Source organism: Paroedura picta, chromosome 3, assembly GCF_049243985.1.
Source record: "Paroedura picta isolate Pp20150507F chromosome 3, Ppicta_v3.0, whole genome shotgun sequence".
Taxonomy (NCBI): Eukaryota; Metazoa; Chordata; class Lepidosauria; order Squamata; family Gekkonidae; genus Paroedura; species Paroedura picta.
The window spans coordinates 64,556,406-64,572,447 of NC_135371.1; the positions used below are offsets into that span (position 1 = coordinate 64,556,406).

The 16,042-nt window shown below is 43.6% G+C and overlaps 1 protein-coding gene across 1 annotated transcript; it reads left to right on the forward strand.

The window, feature by feature from the left end:
- The first annotated feature begins 11,708 nt into the window (after positions 1-11,708).
- GPX1 (glutathione peroxidase 1) lies at positions 11,709-15,737 on the forward strand. Its single transcript, XM_077326052.1, has 2 exons — positions 11,709-12,002; positions 14,815-15,737. Exons 1-2 carry the CDS (start codon positions 11,772-11,774, stop codon positions 15,163-15,165), a joined length of 582 nt encoding a protein of 193 aa, XP_077182167.1. The 5' UTR covers positions 11,709-11,771; the 3' UTR covers positions 15,166-15,737.
- The last annotated feature ends 305 nt before the right edge of the window (positions 15,738-16,042 follow it).

Here is a 16,042-nt window from a genome sequence, read left to right on the forward strand (position 1 = left end):
TCACTAAGAGAGATAACTGGGCAGCAAGCAGTGACCTTGAGGTGAGTGCCTAAATCTAACAGCCAGACTGAAAGAGCAAAATGGTTACAGAAATGTTCAGAGCAAATTGTTACAATCATGGCAGAAACCAGAGGATTCTGACACACTGAGGCATTATTTAGCTACTAGAAATAAAGCCCATTTTATTACAGCGAGGCAGCTCCTGGGGCCGACAGAAGACCGGCTCCCGCCCCCCCCTCCCCAAAGACAGAAACGGCGTTCTGTTGGCCCCGGGAGCAGCCTCGCCGGGTGAGGCCGCTCCCGAGGCCGAGAGAAGGCCAGCTTCCGCCCCCCCACCCTCCCCAAAGACAGAAGAAGAGTGGCCTCGCCGGGCAAGGGGAGCTTACCGGCGGGTGAGGGTCGAGGGCAGCCATATCAATGCGGAGGCAATGGCGGCAAAGGAGGCAATGGGGAGGCGCACTTTGCGCGCCTCCCCATTGCCTCCTTGGTCCAGGATTGACACTCGAAGGAGCGAATCAGGAGTTGCGAAATTCCTCCCCCCAAGGCCTTACTGCTTTATTTAGTCCGCTGTGCCCGCGGCGCCGCGGGTGGTTTTAAGATTGCAGTCCCTCTTGGAGGTCCAAACCAACTCAGGTCACTTCCAGCTTTTGTGGTCCTTAGCCATAACTTAAAAAAAAATGCTGACACTGTAGCAAGGCATCAAAACAGGATGAGATGTCAGTTGTGAAATCTATCAAATGCCAATAAATTAACACATTTTTAAATCAGGCTTCCCAGCAGCTTGAACTCCAAACTAAATGTCCCCCATTGTCCTTGATCTAGTGCAGCTGTTCTCAATGTTTTTACCATTCAGAAACCCTGAAACATTCTTCAGGCTTCAAGAAACCCCAAAAGTGGTTCCATCGTCCAGAATATGGTTGGGAAGCATAGATGAATACATGTCCACCCAGTCCCCCTCCCCTTCCCACCCCCTCTAGGCCTATCATTGGCCTTTTGGGAAGGGGAGAATGGGTCAACATGACCACATATGGTCATATCATCCAATATATGTTTAACAAATTTTAAAAAATATATAAAAATTAATTAACTCCCACCCATTCAGGAAATCCTTTTAGGGCTGGCAAGAACACCAAGGTTTCACAAGATTTGAGAAAGCCTGATCTGCTGTAACAAGGAGCCATTGATAAATTAAACTTTCTTGATTTTGTCTGATCTTTATTTAAAGCTATCTAAGGTAGTGATTGTCATCATAGCGAGTGGTAGTAAGTTTAATTAGAAAAGTACAGCAACTGACCTTCCCTGAATAGGCCTTGTCTGGAACTTGAACACAATACCTTTCACATTAGTGAATTACACCAGTGATCCCCAACCTTTTTATCACCGGGGACCACTCGACGCTTGACAATTTTACTGAGGCCCGGTGGGGGGGGTAGTTTACTCCTCTACTCTCAACCACTGCCCTAACGCTCTCTGATCGCTATGATAATGTTTAAACATCCCTTCAAAGTAAGATACAGTCACGCCACAACAATGAATATAAGGAACATTTTATTTTCATGGAAATTTTAACTCATGACAATGACAAATCAATGGGAACCCTGAGCTTGTTTCTCTGCAACGAGATAGTCCCATCTGGGAGTGATGGGAGACAATGACACCCGAAGTGTGTTGTAAAGGGCCAGGAAGGGATGAAGTAAAGGGCTGGGGGGGGGGAGAGGGCGTCCTTCACAGCCCACCTCCAATTAGTCGATGGACCACATGTGGTCCGCGGCCCACAGGTTGGGGATCGCTAAATTATACAACAAACCTCTTTAGCCACAAGGGAAGCTGCAGGCAGAGAAGAAAGCCATTGTCAGTGCTAGGCGGTAAACAACACAGGTGGAAAGAGAAGTTGTGGCCACCAATATCTGGAATAAAACAAAATACCTGAGAGGTTTTAGGTGCTTTGCCATTCAAATATAACAAGGTTACTATCCTGACAAGTCCATTGCTGACTGTATACCTGGCATTTAAAAGGTACAGAACTTGTATGGCAGCAAAAAGTTTCACCATTTAGCCTCTGCATGTCACATGGCTGTCATAGTTACATGAGCATTGCTAGGGTCAAAGTTACATGAGTACTACCAGGAAGAAAGGTGTGTGGCAGCCATACTCCATGAGAAGAAGCTGATATAACAAGCAGCTTGCAAAGGTCATGACAGCAGGAACGTCACTCTTTTTTTTTCAGGCGTAAGAGAAAGGCATGCCAAATATGGTTACAACAGCACAGTAGGGAATTGACGTGTTGAAACTTCTTCCCTTTTCCACTTGGCAGCCTTACTCATTCAAGGTTGCATGCACAAGATTACGCCTCTTTATACTCTGCATTTGTGAATCACTAACAGGATTAATTCCACATGACCCATAAGTGTACATCAAAGCAAAGCTGCAAAAACACTCCAGGCAGTTCAAATGTAATTCAGCCAATGCGATCAAAGGCATTGTTTTAATTTTTAGTATGGATTTTAGTATGGATGATTTTATTGGAGTTTTATAGCTGTACAAACAATGGTCAAAATTAAAACAATCCTATACAATATTTCATATCAATGTTATTAACAGGAATATCTTCTTAGGTTTTCGGCCTCAACCCCCCTCCACTTAGAGTCACCAAACCAGGTGTGTGATTATATTAGCAATTAACAATGTTATCTAATGTTTGCGTCCAGGGGCACCTTTAAGACCAACACATTTTTATTCAAGGTATAAGCTTTTTTGTGTATACACACTTCTTCAGGTAATTTCCTCAACCATTGCATATAGGTAGATAAAGGGTGGGGAGTAAATTTCCAGGAAGGGCTACTTAGAGTCATGATGTGATGTAACTGATTATAGCGCAATTTTCAAGACCTGTGAATGGCAGTAAATCAGTATACAAATACTGATTTGTTAACAAATAGAATGGGGAATGAAGTTTGAGTTTAATGGCAACCCCAAGACTTGCCAGCCTAATATCACTTAACAACCTTTCTCAATCTCTTTACTGTTGAGAAGCCCCAGAAGAGATGTCAACAATCCACGCCCACAGAAGTCACATGTCACCAGAAGTGACATCACCCAGATATTCCCACCTGATGTGGCATCATCAAGCCATTCCATAGCACAGGAAATGACAGCACATAAATATATCAGATGATTTGAACATAACTATACCTGCACTCTGGTCTGGCTACCAGTTTGCTCTTCTTCACCAAAAGGGATCCTGCAGGAACAGGAACAGGAACAGGGCAGGCCTGTGCCCCTCTATCATGTCCATATCCACTCCAATGCCAGAAACAGAGCTGGAGCCAGGTCCATGCTACTCAGTTGCCCCCACCCCAATGCCAGAAACAGGGCCAAGACAGGACAATGCCAATCCATCACTCTCCCCCCCCCATTTCCAGAAAATGGGCCAGAGCAGGCCTATGCCAGGCTGTGCTCTCCCACCCCCCGTTAAGTTAAAATTAGAGTACTTACCTCTTTGGACTCCAGTTGTTACCACAGCAATGAGCCTCAGCAGGCAAGGATTTGTACGGCTGGCGCTCCTCCCCTTCCCACACCCTCCAGGCTGAACATTGACCATTTTGGGGAGGAAGAAGAAGAGTTGGTTCTTATATGCCGTTTTTCTTTACCAGAAGGAGTCTCAAAGCAGCTTACAATTGTCTTCCCTTTCCCTCTTTCCATAACAGACACCCTGTGAGGTGGGTTAGGCTAAGAGAGCCCTGATATTACTGCTTGGTCAGAACAGCTTTGCCAGTGCTGTGGCGAGTCCAAGGTCATCCAGCTGGCTGCATGTGGGTGAGTGAAGAATCAAACCCAGCTCACCGTATTAGAAGTTCATGCTTCCAACCACTACAACAAGCTGGTGGGGGGTCAACATGACTATATATGGTCATATCACCTGACATTTTAAAAAAATTTAAATATATTAAATAAATAAATATATAATAACTAGCTTCAAAGCCCATTCCTAATAACGGGCCCTGAAAGGGCCCCCTCCCCTGGCCCCTGGCCAAGCAGCTTAAGATGGCTTTGGGCTGCAGCTTGCAGCCAAATCAAGTGGGGCAGGCGGGGGCTGGGCAGCTCATTAGCAGGGCCAAAACAGAGCTCCTTAGCAGGCTGTCAGCAGGCCAGGAGGCCCTCGTTAGCAAGCCCTCCACCACGACCCTTTGCCCAGGGCCCTCTCACCTGCTGCTGGCTCCAGACACTGAGTCGTCTGAGAGCAAAGAGGCTAGAGTCCAGAGCCGGAGGGTGGCAGCTGCAGGGGCTGGGCCAACCAGGACAAAGCTGGCTGCACCCTGATTGGTCCTATTCCAACTTGGACAGCTGCACACGTCCCACCTCCTAGGCTGTTTCAGAAATATATAAAGGAACAACAATAGATAAGGATTTCTTAACAGCATTTCTATTGTGGGTCAGATCTGAATATCCAGAGCTATCCCTAATTGACAATGCCCAATCATCTACCATTTTCTACATCCTAAAGGAGGCAGTTTTCCCTCAGTCTCCCTTTTTATTTAACCTTGAACTAAAAGCCCTGGGTCATGCTATTAGGTAAGAGTCGAATAATCAGGATATTAAGAAAGGAGGGACAGAAATCCCAAGAATATCCAAGCGGCTTTTGTGTTTTTAGACGCTGAAAAAGCTTTTGACAAGGTGCAATGGAAGTTCCTATTGGCCACGCTCACCCAACTAAAATGTGGGGACAATTTTTGTAATCTAATTAAGCATGTATAGCATATATATAGATACTCCGTTTGATACAGCCCAAAATCCCATTTGCCTTTTTAGCCACTGAGTCACACTGCTGACTCATGTTCAATGTATGGTCTACTAAGATTCCTAGATCCTTTTCGCACATGCTACTGCCAAGACAAGTCTCCCCCATCTTATATTGGTGTATTTGGTTTTTACTACCTAAATGCAGAATTTTACATTTGTCCCTATTGAACTTCATTTTATTCAGTTTAGCCCAGTTCTTGAGCCTATCAAGATCATCCTGTATTCTGTTGCTGTCTTCAATTGTGTTTGTTACCCCTCCCAGTTTAGTATCTGTCGGGGTTTCTCCGACTTCGCCGCTCCTACCTGGGGACTCACCAACGAGAGGCGTATCACCTGGACCTTTATCCAACCCTGCAGAGCCAGGTCTAGGGGAGTCCTCAGCGGGGGGAATCCCCAACGAGGAGCAGTGTTTACACTTGGGGGACCGGAGAGGAGCGAGGAGCCGCCCAAGATTGAAACGATGGATGCAAGACGCCAGAGCTTCTCCTTTAAGGGTTCGATGGGCGGGGGATGCGAGGGAGGAAAGCTACTTAATGGGAGAGGTCGGCGTCAGTGAGCTGGGGTTCGGGATAGTGCAAGAAACTATCACGAGCCCGGGAGTTTCAGCCCGGGTTTCCCGGTGGACTCCATTCTGAGACGTCGACTATCTGCCTCAAGTGCTATTCTGACCTGCCTTCCCGTCTGCCGACACCGTGGGGGAGCAAAGAAGAGGAGCGGACCCCTCGAACCCTGACAGTATCATCTGCATATTTAATAAGTATCCCCTCTAATCCCTCATCCAAATCATTTATAAATATGTTGAACAACACAGGCCCCAGGACAGATCCTTGGGGTACTCAACTTGTCACTCTTTTCCAGGAAGATGCTGAACCATCAACAAGTACCCTCTGGGTACGATTTGTTAACCAGTTATTGATCCACCTGACAGAATTAGGACCCATACCACATTTTACCAACTTGTGAACAAGAATATAATGTGGAACCTTATCAAAAGCTTTACTGAAATCCAGATAAACTATGGCATTCCCCTGATCCAGCAAGGTAGTCACTTTCTCAAAAAAAGAGATAAGGTTGGTCTGACATGACTTGATCTTGCCAAACCCATGCTGAGTCTTAGAGATCACAGCTCTTAGTTCCAGCTGCTCAAGGACCGAGTGTTTGATTATTTGTTCTAAAATTTTGCCAGCTACAGATGTCAAGCTGACGGGTCAATAATTACCCGGATCCTCCTTTTTCCCTTTCTTGAAGATGGGGACAACATTTGCCCGCCTCCAATCGTCTGGCACCACAGACTTGTTCACTATTTACAGTTTCAAGCTGTAAATATTCTTTATTTAGATCTTCCTGCACTTTCCAGACTCACAGGACTGGTCTGTCTGTCTGCGTCCCAGAATACAAACAGCTGCTGGTAAGGGCTGGCCATAGCCCATAACCCAGGAGGGACACACCCACACCACTCCTTCCCAACTGCAGTCTGCAAGCCTCTACCATAGTATCTAGATCGCTGCTCATCTCTAGATTATAATCAGCTCTGCAAGCAAAAATGGCTCCTTTGAAGGCCGGACTCAGAGGCACTGAATGATTTTGAAGTCCCACCTCCAAACCTCCAGGAATATTTCCAACCCAGGGGTAGCCAACCAGGCGGGGCCTGGAGAGCTCCTGGAATTACAGCTCATCTGCAGAGTATAAAGATCAGTTCCCCAGGCAGAAAGGTCTACTTTGGACAGGGTTGTTGTGGAGAAGAAACATTTAAGGCCTCCCACACAGGTCGTTGTCGAATTGAAAGACTTGAGGCCAACTGCACAGGGTTGTTGTGCAGATGTAACAGGAGACAAAATAACCTCCACAATAGCATGCAGTTTCATCTGCAGAATAATACTGTGCAGTAAGTCTCAAATGTGCAGAGAGCAGTATTTTAAGTGAGAAGGGGCTTTTCTGTGGCCTCCCTGTCAGCCAACTGTTTGGCAGAAGGGAAAAGCTTCCCCCCCCTCAAAGGAAAGCACACGCTTGCCCACAGACTCCCCTGCGTTGCTCTCGGAAACGCCTCCCTCCCCTCTGTCATCGACTGTCAGAGGCTCCTTCGCAGCAGGCCTGAAGGGAGGGGGAGGGGGAGCACTCACCAGCCTCCTGCCAGCTCTATCAGGGTTCTGAGGCAAAGGGAAAGAAGTTAGTTGGATGTGACAGTTAGGACAGCCTTGGGACGAAAAGGGTTCGTGCAGCCTGTCCAAGCCTCTGTTTTCATCCCCCTCGGCAGCCCTACCAACCTCCTCTCCCTGAGGTGGTCAGGGGCAGACTGGCAGTGATGTCTCCAGATTGCCCCTGGCTGGGCTGGGTGGGTAGGCCCGGTGAGAACTTTGACCCAATGATTGGGCCAAAGTCCCTAGTGGGCATGACCTGTCTGAGGCAGGGCCCAATCAGAATGCGCTAAGCACGTCCCACTGGGCCCTGTCTCTGACATGCCATGCCCACTCTCTGCCCACTTAGCCCTTAGCGAATTGTTATATAACAGCGAGCCCGCTGTTACAGATGGGTGCCATACATAACCGATAAATGACAGCTTTCTGTTAAAGAAGTCTCTATTCCACAAAATTGTTATTTATTTACTGGATTTGTGTATTGCCATTCTCTCATGGTGAGCTTGAGGTCAGACAAATAAATGTTAGTCTTTAAGGTACCACAAGATTCCTTTATGTTCTTCTGTTATACCTAAAAAATTCTTAACTTGTATAATTTATAATTATGAGGGATAATTTTAAACACGTAATCAAGTGGCGAATAGACTATTCTAATCAATCTCAAAAGAAGAGATTATTCACACAGATCTCAGCTTTTAGTATTTCAGTATTTTAGTATTTCATCTTCATGCAGAAGCTGAAAGATACATAAAAGTGACATATTGAAAAATTATCAGTCAACATATCAAATTCTCAACATGGCCACACCTCTAGATACTTAAATTGAGATACTGGAGCCATGAAAAGACAATGCAGATATTTCTGCAAACCTGAAGCATGACCCAGGTTTCTAGAAAAATTGGACATCTAAAAAAATAACTGGAAATTTAAACCTCCCCCCCCCCAAATAGAAGCACCACACCAGTAGATTTAAGAAAAAATTATCTTCATGGCAATTGTTAAGCATCCATAACAGTATTGCCAGCTGAAGCCTTGGTTTCTGTCTGTAAAAGGCCTTTTCCAGAGCTAGTTTGGTCTTTGAGGGAGGAGTCATGACATTAGGCTTGGCAGCAATCATCAGGCAATTTCCTACCATGACTCATGAAGACTTGGCTGATCATTACAATGCAACAGCAGCTACCTCACAAAATCCAGTGTTGTACAAGGATAAATGTTTCAGACTAGTTTAAAAGAAACTCATCATTCTGCCACAGAAGCTCACTAGCTGAACTTGGAGTGGTCACACTCTCTTACCCTAACTTACTCACATATTTACTGTGAGGAAAAAATTGAGAAGAGAATGATGCAAATCACTTTGAATCACTAGTGTGAAGAAAAGCAGGGTATATGTGAATGAAATAAATGTGGCTGAATATGGGAGGCAGATAAAAGGTATGTTGGTTGGTATGTGAAAAGAAGAGAAGGAAACAGGTAAAGGTGAGGATATGCAGGTTGCCCGGTGAAGGGAAAGAAGACATAATGTGGGGATGTGGTCAGCACCACGCAACAAGACCATAGTTTTCCCAGAGAAGATAACGATAAAAAGCTGAATAATGTGAGACGGATAAAGATAAGTGGATGGGAAAGAGAAAATAAAACAAAAGAGAGAGATTATAAGGGTTTTCGGGGAAGGCAAAGAGGAAATAGTAGGGAGGGGAAATGAGATCCCCTCTGAAAGTCCTTGTAGGTATATCTAATTGCCCACACAGCCATATGTGTGGCTACTTAAATCCAGATACTGGATCTAATAATAGAAAAGACATTTCTTTCTACAAAACTGAGCAGAGCCTCAGACAGAAAAATTTGAAAGCTAAAAAAATGTACACTGGGGGCATCTCCCCCAAATAATATAAGCAGTGCCTGTACCTTTAAGAAATGCATACCCTCTGAGATCTCAGTGGCCATTGTTAGGCAAGTACAACATTGTTTCTGTTAAGTAATATGCAAGATGACAAGGAAGAACAGGGCCTCTCAATCCACCCTTACTCCCCTCTCTCCTGCCTTGGGAAGGTGACTCATTGGAGTGAAGCCCCTCAGTAACCACCAGGAAACTTGCTACCAAGCAATTTGCGAAACTCACTCAGGTGCCACAGTCGCTATGATTTGACACTATATAACTCAGTTTGCCTTGGTTCAGTGCCATTCTCCACACAACTCACCAGAGCAAATTGCTACCATACAATTTTTAAAACTTGGACAGACTTTTCTCAGGGAGAAGTTCCCAAAAGGAAGCAGCTTGGGACACTTTCTCTTGACATAATCTATATCACAGAGTTGTTGTGAAGATAAAATGGCAGAGGAGAGAATGATGTAAATTGCTTTGGGGTTCCCCTTGGGGGAAAGTGGGGAATAATTGAAGTAAATATGGTGCAATCTTATTAAGATTAACATTAAGATTCAAACACCATATTTTTGAAATACTCTATAAACCAGACTAACATACTTAAAATGTGACTAATGGCAACATATGAAAGTCTGGAGTCTGACAGCACAATCTTAAACTGAGTTACAATCGTCTAAATCAATTGTGGTGTAACAGTTCTTAGGATTGCACAATAAATTCCATAAATCTAAATGTTGCTCCATCCCAAGACAAAACTATTCCTGGAAAAAAAATTGTCTGACACTTGTACAATCTGAGAGATACCGCCTCAGTGGAATATTTGTAAAATATTTCAGAACAGGGTAAAAGCCAGAACAGTACGGAAAAAGGATTAAGCAAACAAGGGTACCACAAAGAACAATGGGATGCATTACAGACACTTGAGAACAATACTTTAGAAATGAAAAGGCAGAAGTCCCACATCTTTATCAACCATTACCAGGTCAAAAAGCCTCCAGAACACCACGGAACAGCTAGAATGAACATTGAACGAGCAAGAGTACTGCACTATTACAGTTATCAGTTATTAGTATTATTGTTATAGTATTTATATATTATGGATTGTTTCTTGTATTGTTTGTTTCATGTAAACCGCCCTGAGCCTCCGGGGAGGGTGATGACAGACAGACAGATAATAAAAACCAGTGAGCTGAATATTTGAGAACAATGTTTTAGACATGAAGAAGCAGAACTCTCATATGTTTATGAACTCGTTCAAAGCCAAAATACCTCCAGAACACCTTAGAACAGGGATTAAACAAATTAGTCCCACCAAAAATAGCAGAATGAATTATACACACTTGAGAACAATATTTTAGAAATGAAAACAGAAGTGCTGTGTTATGTCTGTAGACATTTGGCAGCAGATTAAAACGAAGGCTTCTGCCAGACTGTAAACTAACCAGTCCTGTGGACCTATTAAGGTACAATCAGACTGTTCCACTTGGAACCAATCAGGGGCTTTGGCAGTCTGTCTGAAGTGTATAAAAGTGCTGGAGCATGCCTGTTTTTCTCTGTTCTGTATTTGGAGTTTTATGCTGGAGTTGCTAAATAAAAAGAACTGTTTTGAAGAATTGGAGTCTGTGTTTACCGAACCCGGTCATTTTATATCCTGCTAAAATGCCTCAGGATCACCTTGAAACAGGCATTAACAACAACAACAACAGTAACAAAAAAAAGTGAAACATGTTAAAGGTACTGCTGAACAATATTTTGGAACTCTAAAGGCAAACATAACATATGCTTAGTTGTGGCATCTCTCCCCAGAATGCCTCCCTACATGCCAAGCAAATTTTGTGAGGCTTTGCTTGTCAGTGAGAGGCACGATGAATCTGAAGCCTCTAGTTGGCCCAGGGTTTGTTCTGTCCTCTCCTGAGCCCATGAGCAACTACTCACTTCTCCAGAAACCTCTGCTCTGGTTGGAGTGCAGCCACTTAACTGTGGAATACTTCCTCCCTTTTCCCCCATTCTGGAGGCATTTTGTCCTGGAAAAGGTTAATATGTGAATGATATTTCTATGTTCCGATTTCCAATATGTTCTGGACTGTTTGTTTTGTTTTTTTGGAGGTGCCATGATTTGTTTAATGCCCATGCCAGTCTGTTCTGGGGTGTTCTAAGGGCTTTTTTGGCCTGGAGAGGGTTAATAAACGTGTTGGAGTTACTAAAATATTGTCCTTGAGTGTCTGTAATGCATCCTGATGTTTTTTGCTGTACTGTTGGGGTACTGTTCCAGCCTATTCTGGAGATATTTTGGACCAGAACGGGTTAAGAAAGGTGTGAGAATTCTGAGTTTTTCATTTCTAAAATCTTGTTTTGAAGCCTCTGTAATGCATTCCACTGTTTTTTGAGGCATTAATTAATTATCATTCTGGGTGATCTGGAGGCATTTTGGCCTGGAACAGGTTAATAAAGGGGTGAGAGTTCAGCTTTTTTATTTCTAAAATACTGTTCTTCAGTGTCTGTAATCCATCCCACTGTTGTTGTTTTTTTGCCATACTCTTGTTTAATGCCTGTTCAGAGGCTTTTTGGCCTGGTAAGAGTTAATAAAAGTGCGGGATTTCCAACTTTTCATTTCTAAAATATTGTTCTGAAGTGTTTGTAATGTATCCCACTGTGTTCTTGTGTTTTGTGTGTGTGTGTGATACTCTTGTTTGGTTAATGCCCGTTCCGCTTTCACCCGGTGACTCCATAGCGATCAGATATTTGCATGTTTGCAATACAAGCTGCCTGTCGTTGGGGGACGCGTGATAATCTCTCCAAACACCACAAACCGGCGGAAGGCAGCAGGAGAGCTGGGCTTCCTGGAAGCCCTTTCTAGAAAGGGCGGGGGGGGGGCAGTGGGCGGAGTTTGCTCGGCGTCTTGAAAAGCGGCGGAGTACGGCTGCTTACGCATTTTCTGCTTCTCGTTCGGGACGATGGCGGTCTCTTCGCTGTCTGGGCTAGCAGGGTTGCTGGTGCGTCCGCTAGGCGCTGCGGAGCCCATAGAGCTGGGCTCGTTTGTAGGGCGCGTGATACTGGTTTCCAACGTGGCCTCGCTTTGAGGCACCACGAGCCGGGACTACACCCAGTTCCAAGAGCTGCAGCGGCGCTTCGGACCCCGCGGGTTTACGGTCCTCGCCTTCCCATGCAACCAGTTTGGCCACCAGGTACTCTAACCGCAGGCAAGGCAACGCGGTGGGAGTCCCGCCCGTTGTTTAGTTGGGGTAGTGTTGCCGGGGAAACCTCCTTTGAGATTTTGGGGAAAGTCGGTCCCAGATTAATTTGCTGCTACCTCTTAACCTGTGACACGAGAAATGGCGAGGCTGAAGGTATCTGGAAGGGATTAAAAAAATAAATTTACAGTATGACTGACAGTGACTATTTGCGGGGAGTGTTGGGGGGGATGCGGTTTGTATATGCATATAACCATATGAACGATATGGTTCATAACTGCAGATGTGACCCATTTTTAAAAGCACAGAGCCCGTTGCCTACCTGAGCACAAGTGAAACGTAAGATGAGCCATCCAAGTTCTGCAATTTGAAACACTTGTTGCTTTTCCCCCCCTCGGAGCGCTCCTATGTCGTTTTCAAACGGTTGTAGGTGGAGGATACTTATTCTCTCTAGCCCCAGTTGCACTCTCAACATTCCGGCTATTCGTTGGCCACCTTCCTCGCTCTCTTTCTCCCTCTTGGCCACTTCTCAGGATGGCTTTAAAGTGTGCTCTAGTCTAGGCAACGGGAGGAAGGTGGGATGGTTCTACTGGAAATGGCGGCCGTGTAGGGGGGGGGAGGAGACACGATCTGAGCTCACAACTGGATTCCTTTTCTCTTGGTGAAGGGCACGACTTTAGTCGAAGCTACTTGGTCACAACAGCTCCACCATTGCTATAGGAAGTGAATTAGAGAAGAGAAATGGGCGAGGGAGAGGATGGAGCCACAGAGACCACCCTCCTAGTGCCTGCTGCATCTACCCACCTCCACTAAGATCTACTGTAGGCAGGCTATGGGAGTCCACATAATTGTTTTCAGTTGTATATCCCTACCAGACTCCCTCATTTTACAAAGACTTGTAGATCAAGTAAAGATACCCTCCACAATTTATTTCAGTTGGATAAATATCAGTGAATGTTGGTAATTGTACTATTTAAGGGTTCTTAGCCCCTGTCTGAAAATGGAAATCTTCCATTCTACAAATAGCTGGCCTGATTAGAACCTTCCCTGGTCAACAGGCTAAGGTGCTGCATGCTCTCTCCCCCCCCCCCCACACACACACCTTGTGAAAAAAACTGCCTTGTTCTCTTCCCCTTGTGCCATTGTGTTTGGGACTAGAGCAACCCATCTCTGTAGATCTTCAGTACCGTTAGATATAGACCAGAGAAAGGCATCTTTTACTGAAGCAAGGCAACCCTTTTGGCTGTTCAATATACTTCTTTGAAAATTGGAAAGGTGGGCAAGAGTTCATAAAAGTGCAAGTTTGTCTCTCCTATACTTTTTCTGTAGGAACCAAAAAAGGGCACACCCAGACCATTAGTAACTTTTTTTTCTGGAGCACTTAGATTGATAGCATGCAACCAACCCCAGAAACTGGAGAATTATGTAAATCATTTTCATGTCTAATACTTAAATTAGCTTGGTATAGTAGTTAAGATAGTGGTTTCCAATCTGGAGAGCTGGGTTTGATTCCTCACTCTTCCACATGCAGCCAGCTGGGTGACCTTGGGCTAGTCACAATCCTGATAGTACTGTTCTAACAGCAGTCCTTTAAGAGCTCTCTCAGCTCCACCTACCTTATAGTGTGGTGGGGAGAGGAAGGGAAGGCTATTGTAAGCTGCTTTGAAACTCCTTATACTGCAAGTGTTGTATCAAAAACCCTCTTCTTGATCCAGAGCATGTGAGTTTTATCAAAAATTATAAGTTTTGAAACTTTCAACCTAATGGTTGGGCTAGAAAAAAGGTTTCACTGTATCCTTTCTAACTTTGTCAGACTAGTGATTAAAACACCCTGTTCTTTGCCTGTTATCAGACTGCTAAGATTTTGCTTGAGTTGAATTAAAGGATCTGCTAATCTTTCGCTTGATGATGACTGGAGTTCAAAGTGTCAAAGGAAAATCTCAGAAATGTGCAAACTGGGTTGGGTGCCTGTGCAAATATATGCTTGATCAGAATCAACTAAAGGTCACAGGAGCTTCCTGCTAAATCTAAAAGAGGAATGTATGGTGAGGAATTTACTGCAGGTGAGTGGGCTAGGAAATTGTAGGTAGTCAAGTCAGTAGGAAAAAGATGGAGCTGTATACTTCAGCTATGAGTGGAAAGCTAAGATTTTGTGTGCGATAAGTTCAGTTTTAGGGAACTGCAATAACCCTAAGGTAACAATACCATGTAGGCAGATAGAAATGACCTAGTATGGGGTTCACTCACGTTTCAAAGCTTAAAAACATGAAGAGCTTGTTACTATTCTCTCTGTCCTTCTGGTGCTGTTGGGCATAATTAATTCGCAGAATTTTTGATGTGGAGATAGCTGTTGACACGCATTTTAACTAAGTTATCAATAATTGAAAAGCATTGAACTGATAATTATTAGTAACTTCTAGCACCCATTTGTCTAGTATAGTATGTGTGACATATGACTAAATTATTTCTGTTGACAACATAAAGTTTTGCATTTGAGAATTCTTAGCTACTATAGAAGAACACTTTCCAAAACTGGTAGTGAGGTTTTGCTTCATGTATTTGCTAAATCAGATAACTGTCATACCAAGTAGCACCTGAATGCCTTGAAGGTATATTTTAAGAAAAAATACTTTTGGTATCTGCATTTCAACAAAACTGCTACTGAAGTTCTGATTAAGTTTTCTCTGAGACCAAAGACAAAATATATTAATGTATGTAGTCTGTTAAATTATTCTTTGCTAATTGTGCTTGCCACAGCTTCTGTGGTATTGATTAGACTAAATCTGTTTTCTTTGCCCTATTACAGGAAAATGCCACCAATGAAGAGATCCTGAATTCATTGAAGTTTGTCCGCCCAGGCAATGGGTATGAGCCTAACTTCCCGGTGTTTGAGAAGTGTGAGGTGAATGGAGCAAATGCACATCCACTTTTCAAATTTTTAAAGGAAGCTTTGCCTTTCCCACACGATGACCAAGTATCACTCATGACCAACCCACAGTGCATCATCTGGTCGCCAGTGTCCCGCAACGACATTGCATGGAATTTTGAGAAGTTCCTAATAGGTCCTGATGGTGTGCCTTTCAAACGCTACAGCAGGCGGTTTGAAACTATCAAGATCCAGGATGATATTGAAAAGCTTCTTCAGCAAATTTCATAGAATCAATTGGACTGTCTGGCAGAAATTTCCCATTATGATAAAGAGCTACAGAGCAATTTCTATCTAAATCATGGAATGGTTTTACACATTATTGCTTTACTAGGTACACATTCAAGATCTGCTTTGCATATTCCTGTCAGGACCAGAGGACACAAGCATCAGGTTTAAATTCACATACATCCCAGAATTGTAATCCAGGGAGCCATGTTATGTGGCTGTTCAGTATATGTTACTGTGGTATGAATGTTTAACTCAAAAACATTACAGATTAATGTGTATACAATGGAGCCTTTCATTGGTGTAACCTTTCTGAGCTTGCAGGCTCTACGTCCTTTCTCTGCATTGCCCTTTTTCATTTCTTGTTTTGCCATTTGCTTACTCTGGCAGTAAGGTTCTGTTCACCATCAAAGTTTTGTTGATGATGGTGCTTCTTCTAAACATTTGAAAAGCACTTGATATACCTGTAAAATTTTGTATGTGATATAGTAATTCACTCCAGAGAAAACTGTTGAGAATCTGAACAGTTTGATGCAAAAAGCTCTTATACACCAATAAAATGTTTGCAACACCAATAGATGTGTCTTTATATAAAAAGCTGAGTCACTCTGAATACTAATTAGTGATTTAAGGCTCAAACTATAATCACACAATTAAAAAAAATTGGGGGCCCCTTCACCTCACAAGCATTGGCTCATTGACTATAGGTTAAGATACAAAAATTAATCTATTTGAACCCAATATGGTATTTATACCTGAGACAGACTAACTCATAAAAAACATAGCTAATTAGTAGTACAGGTAAGTAAATGTGAATCTGTTTAATATAGTGCTTTCTAACCTTATTAACAAGTAAAAAATGTAGTAAACTGATAATACT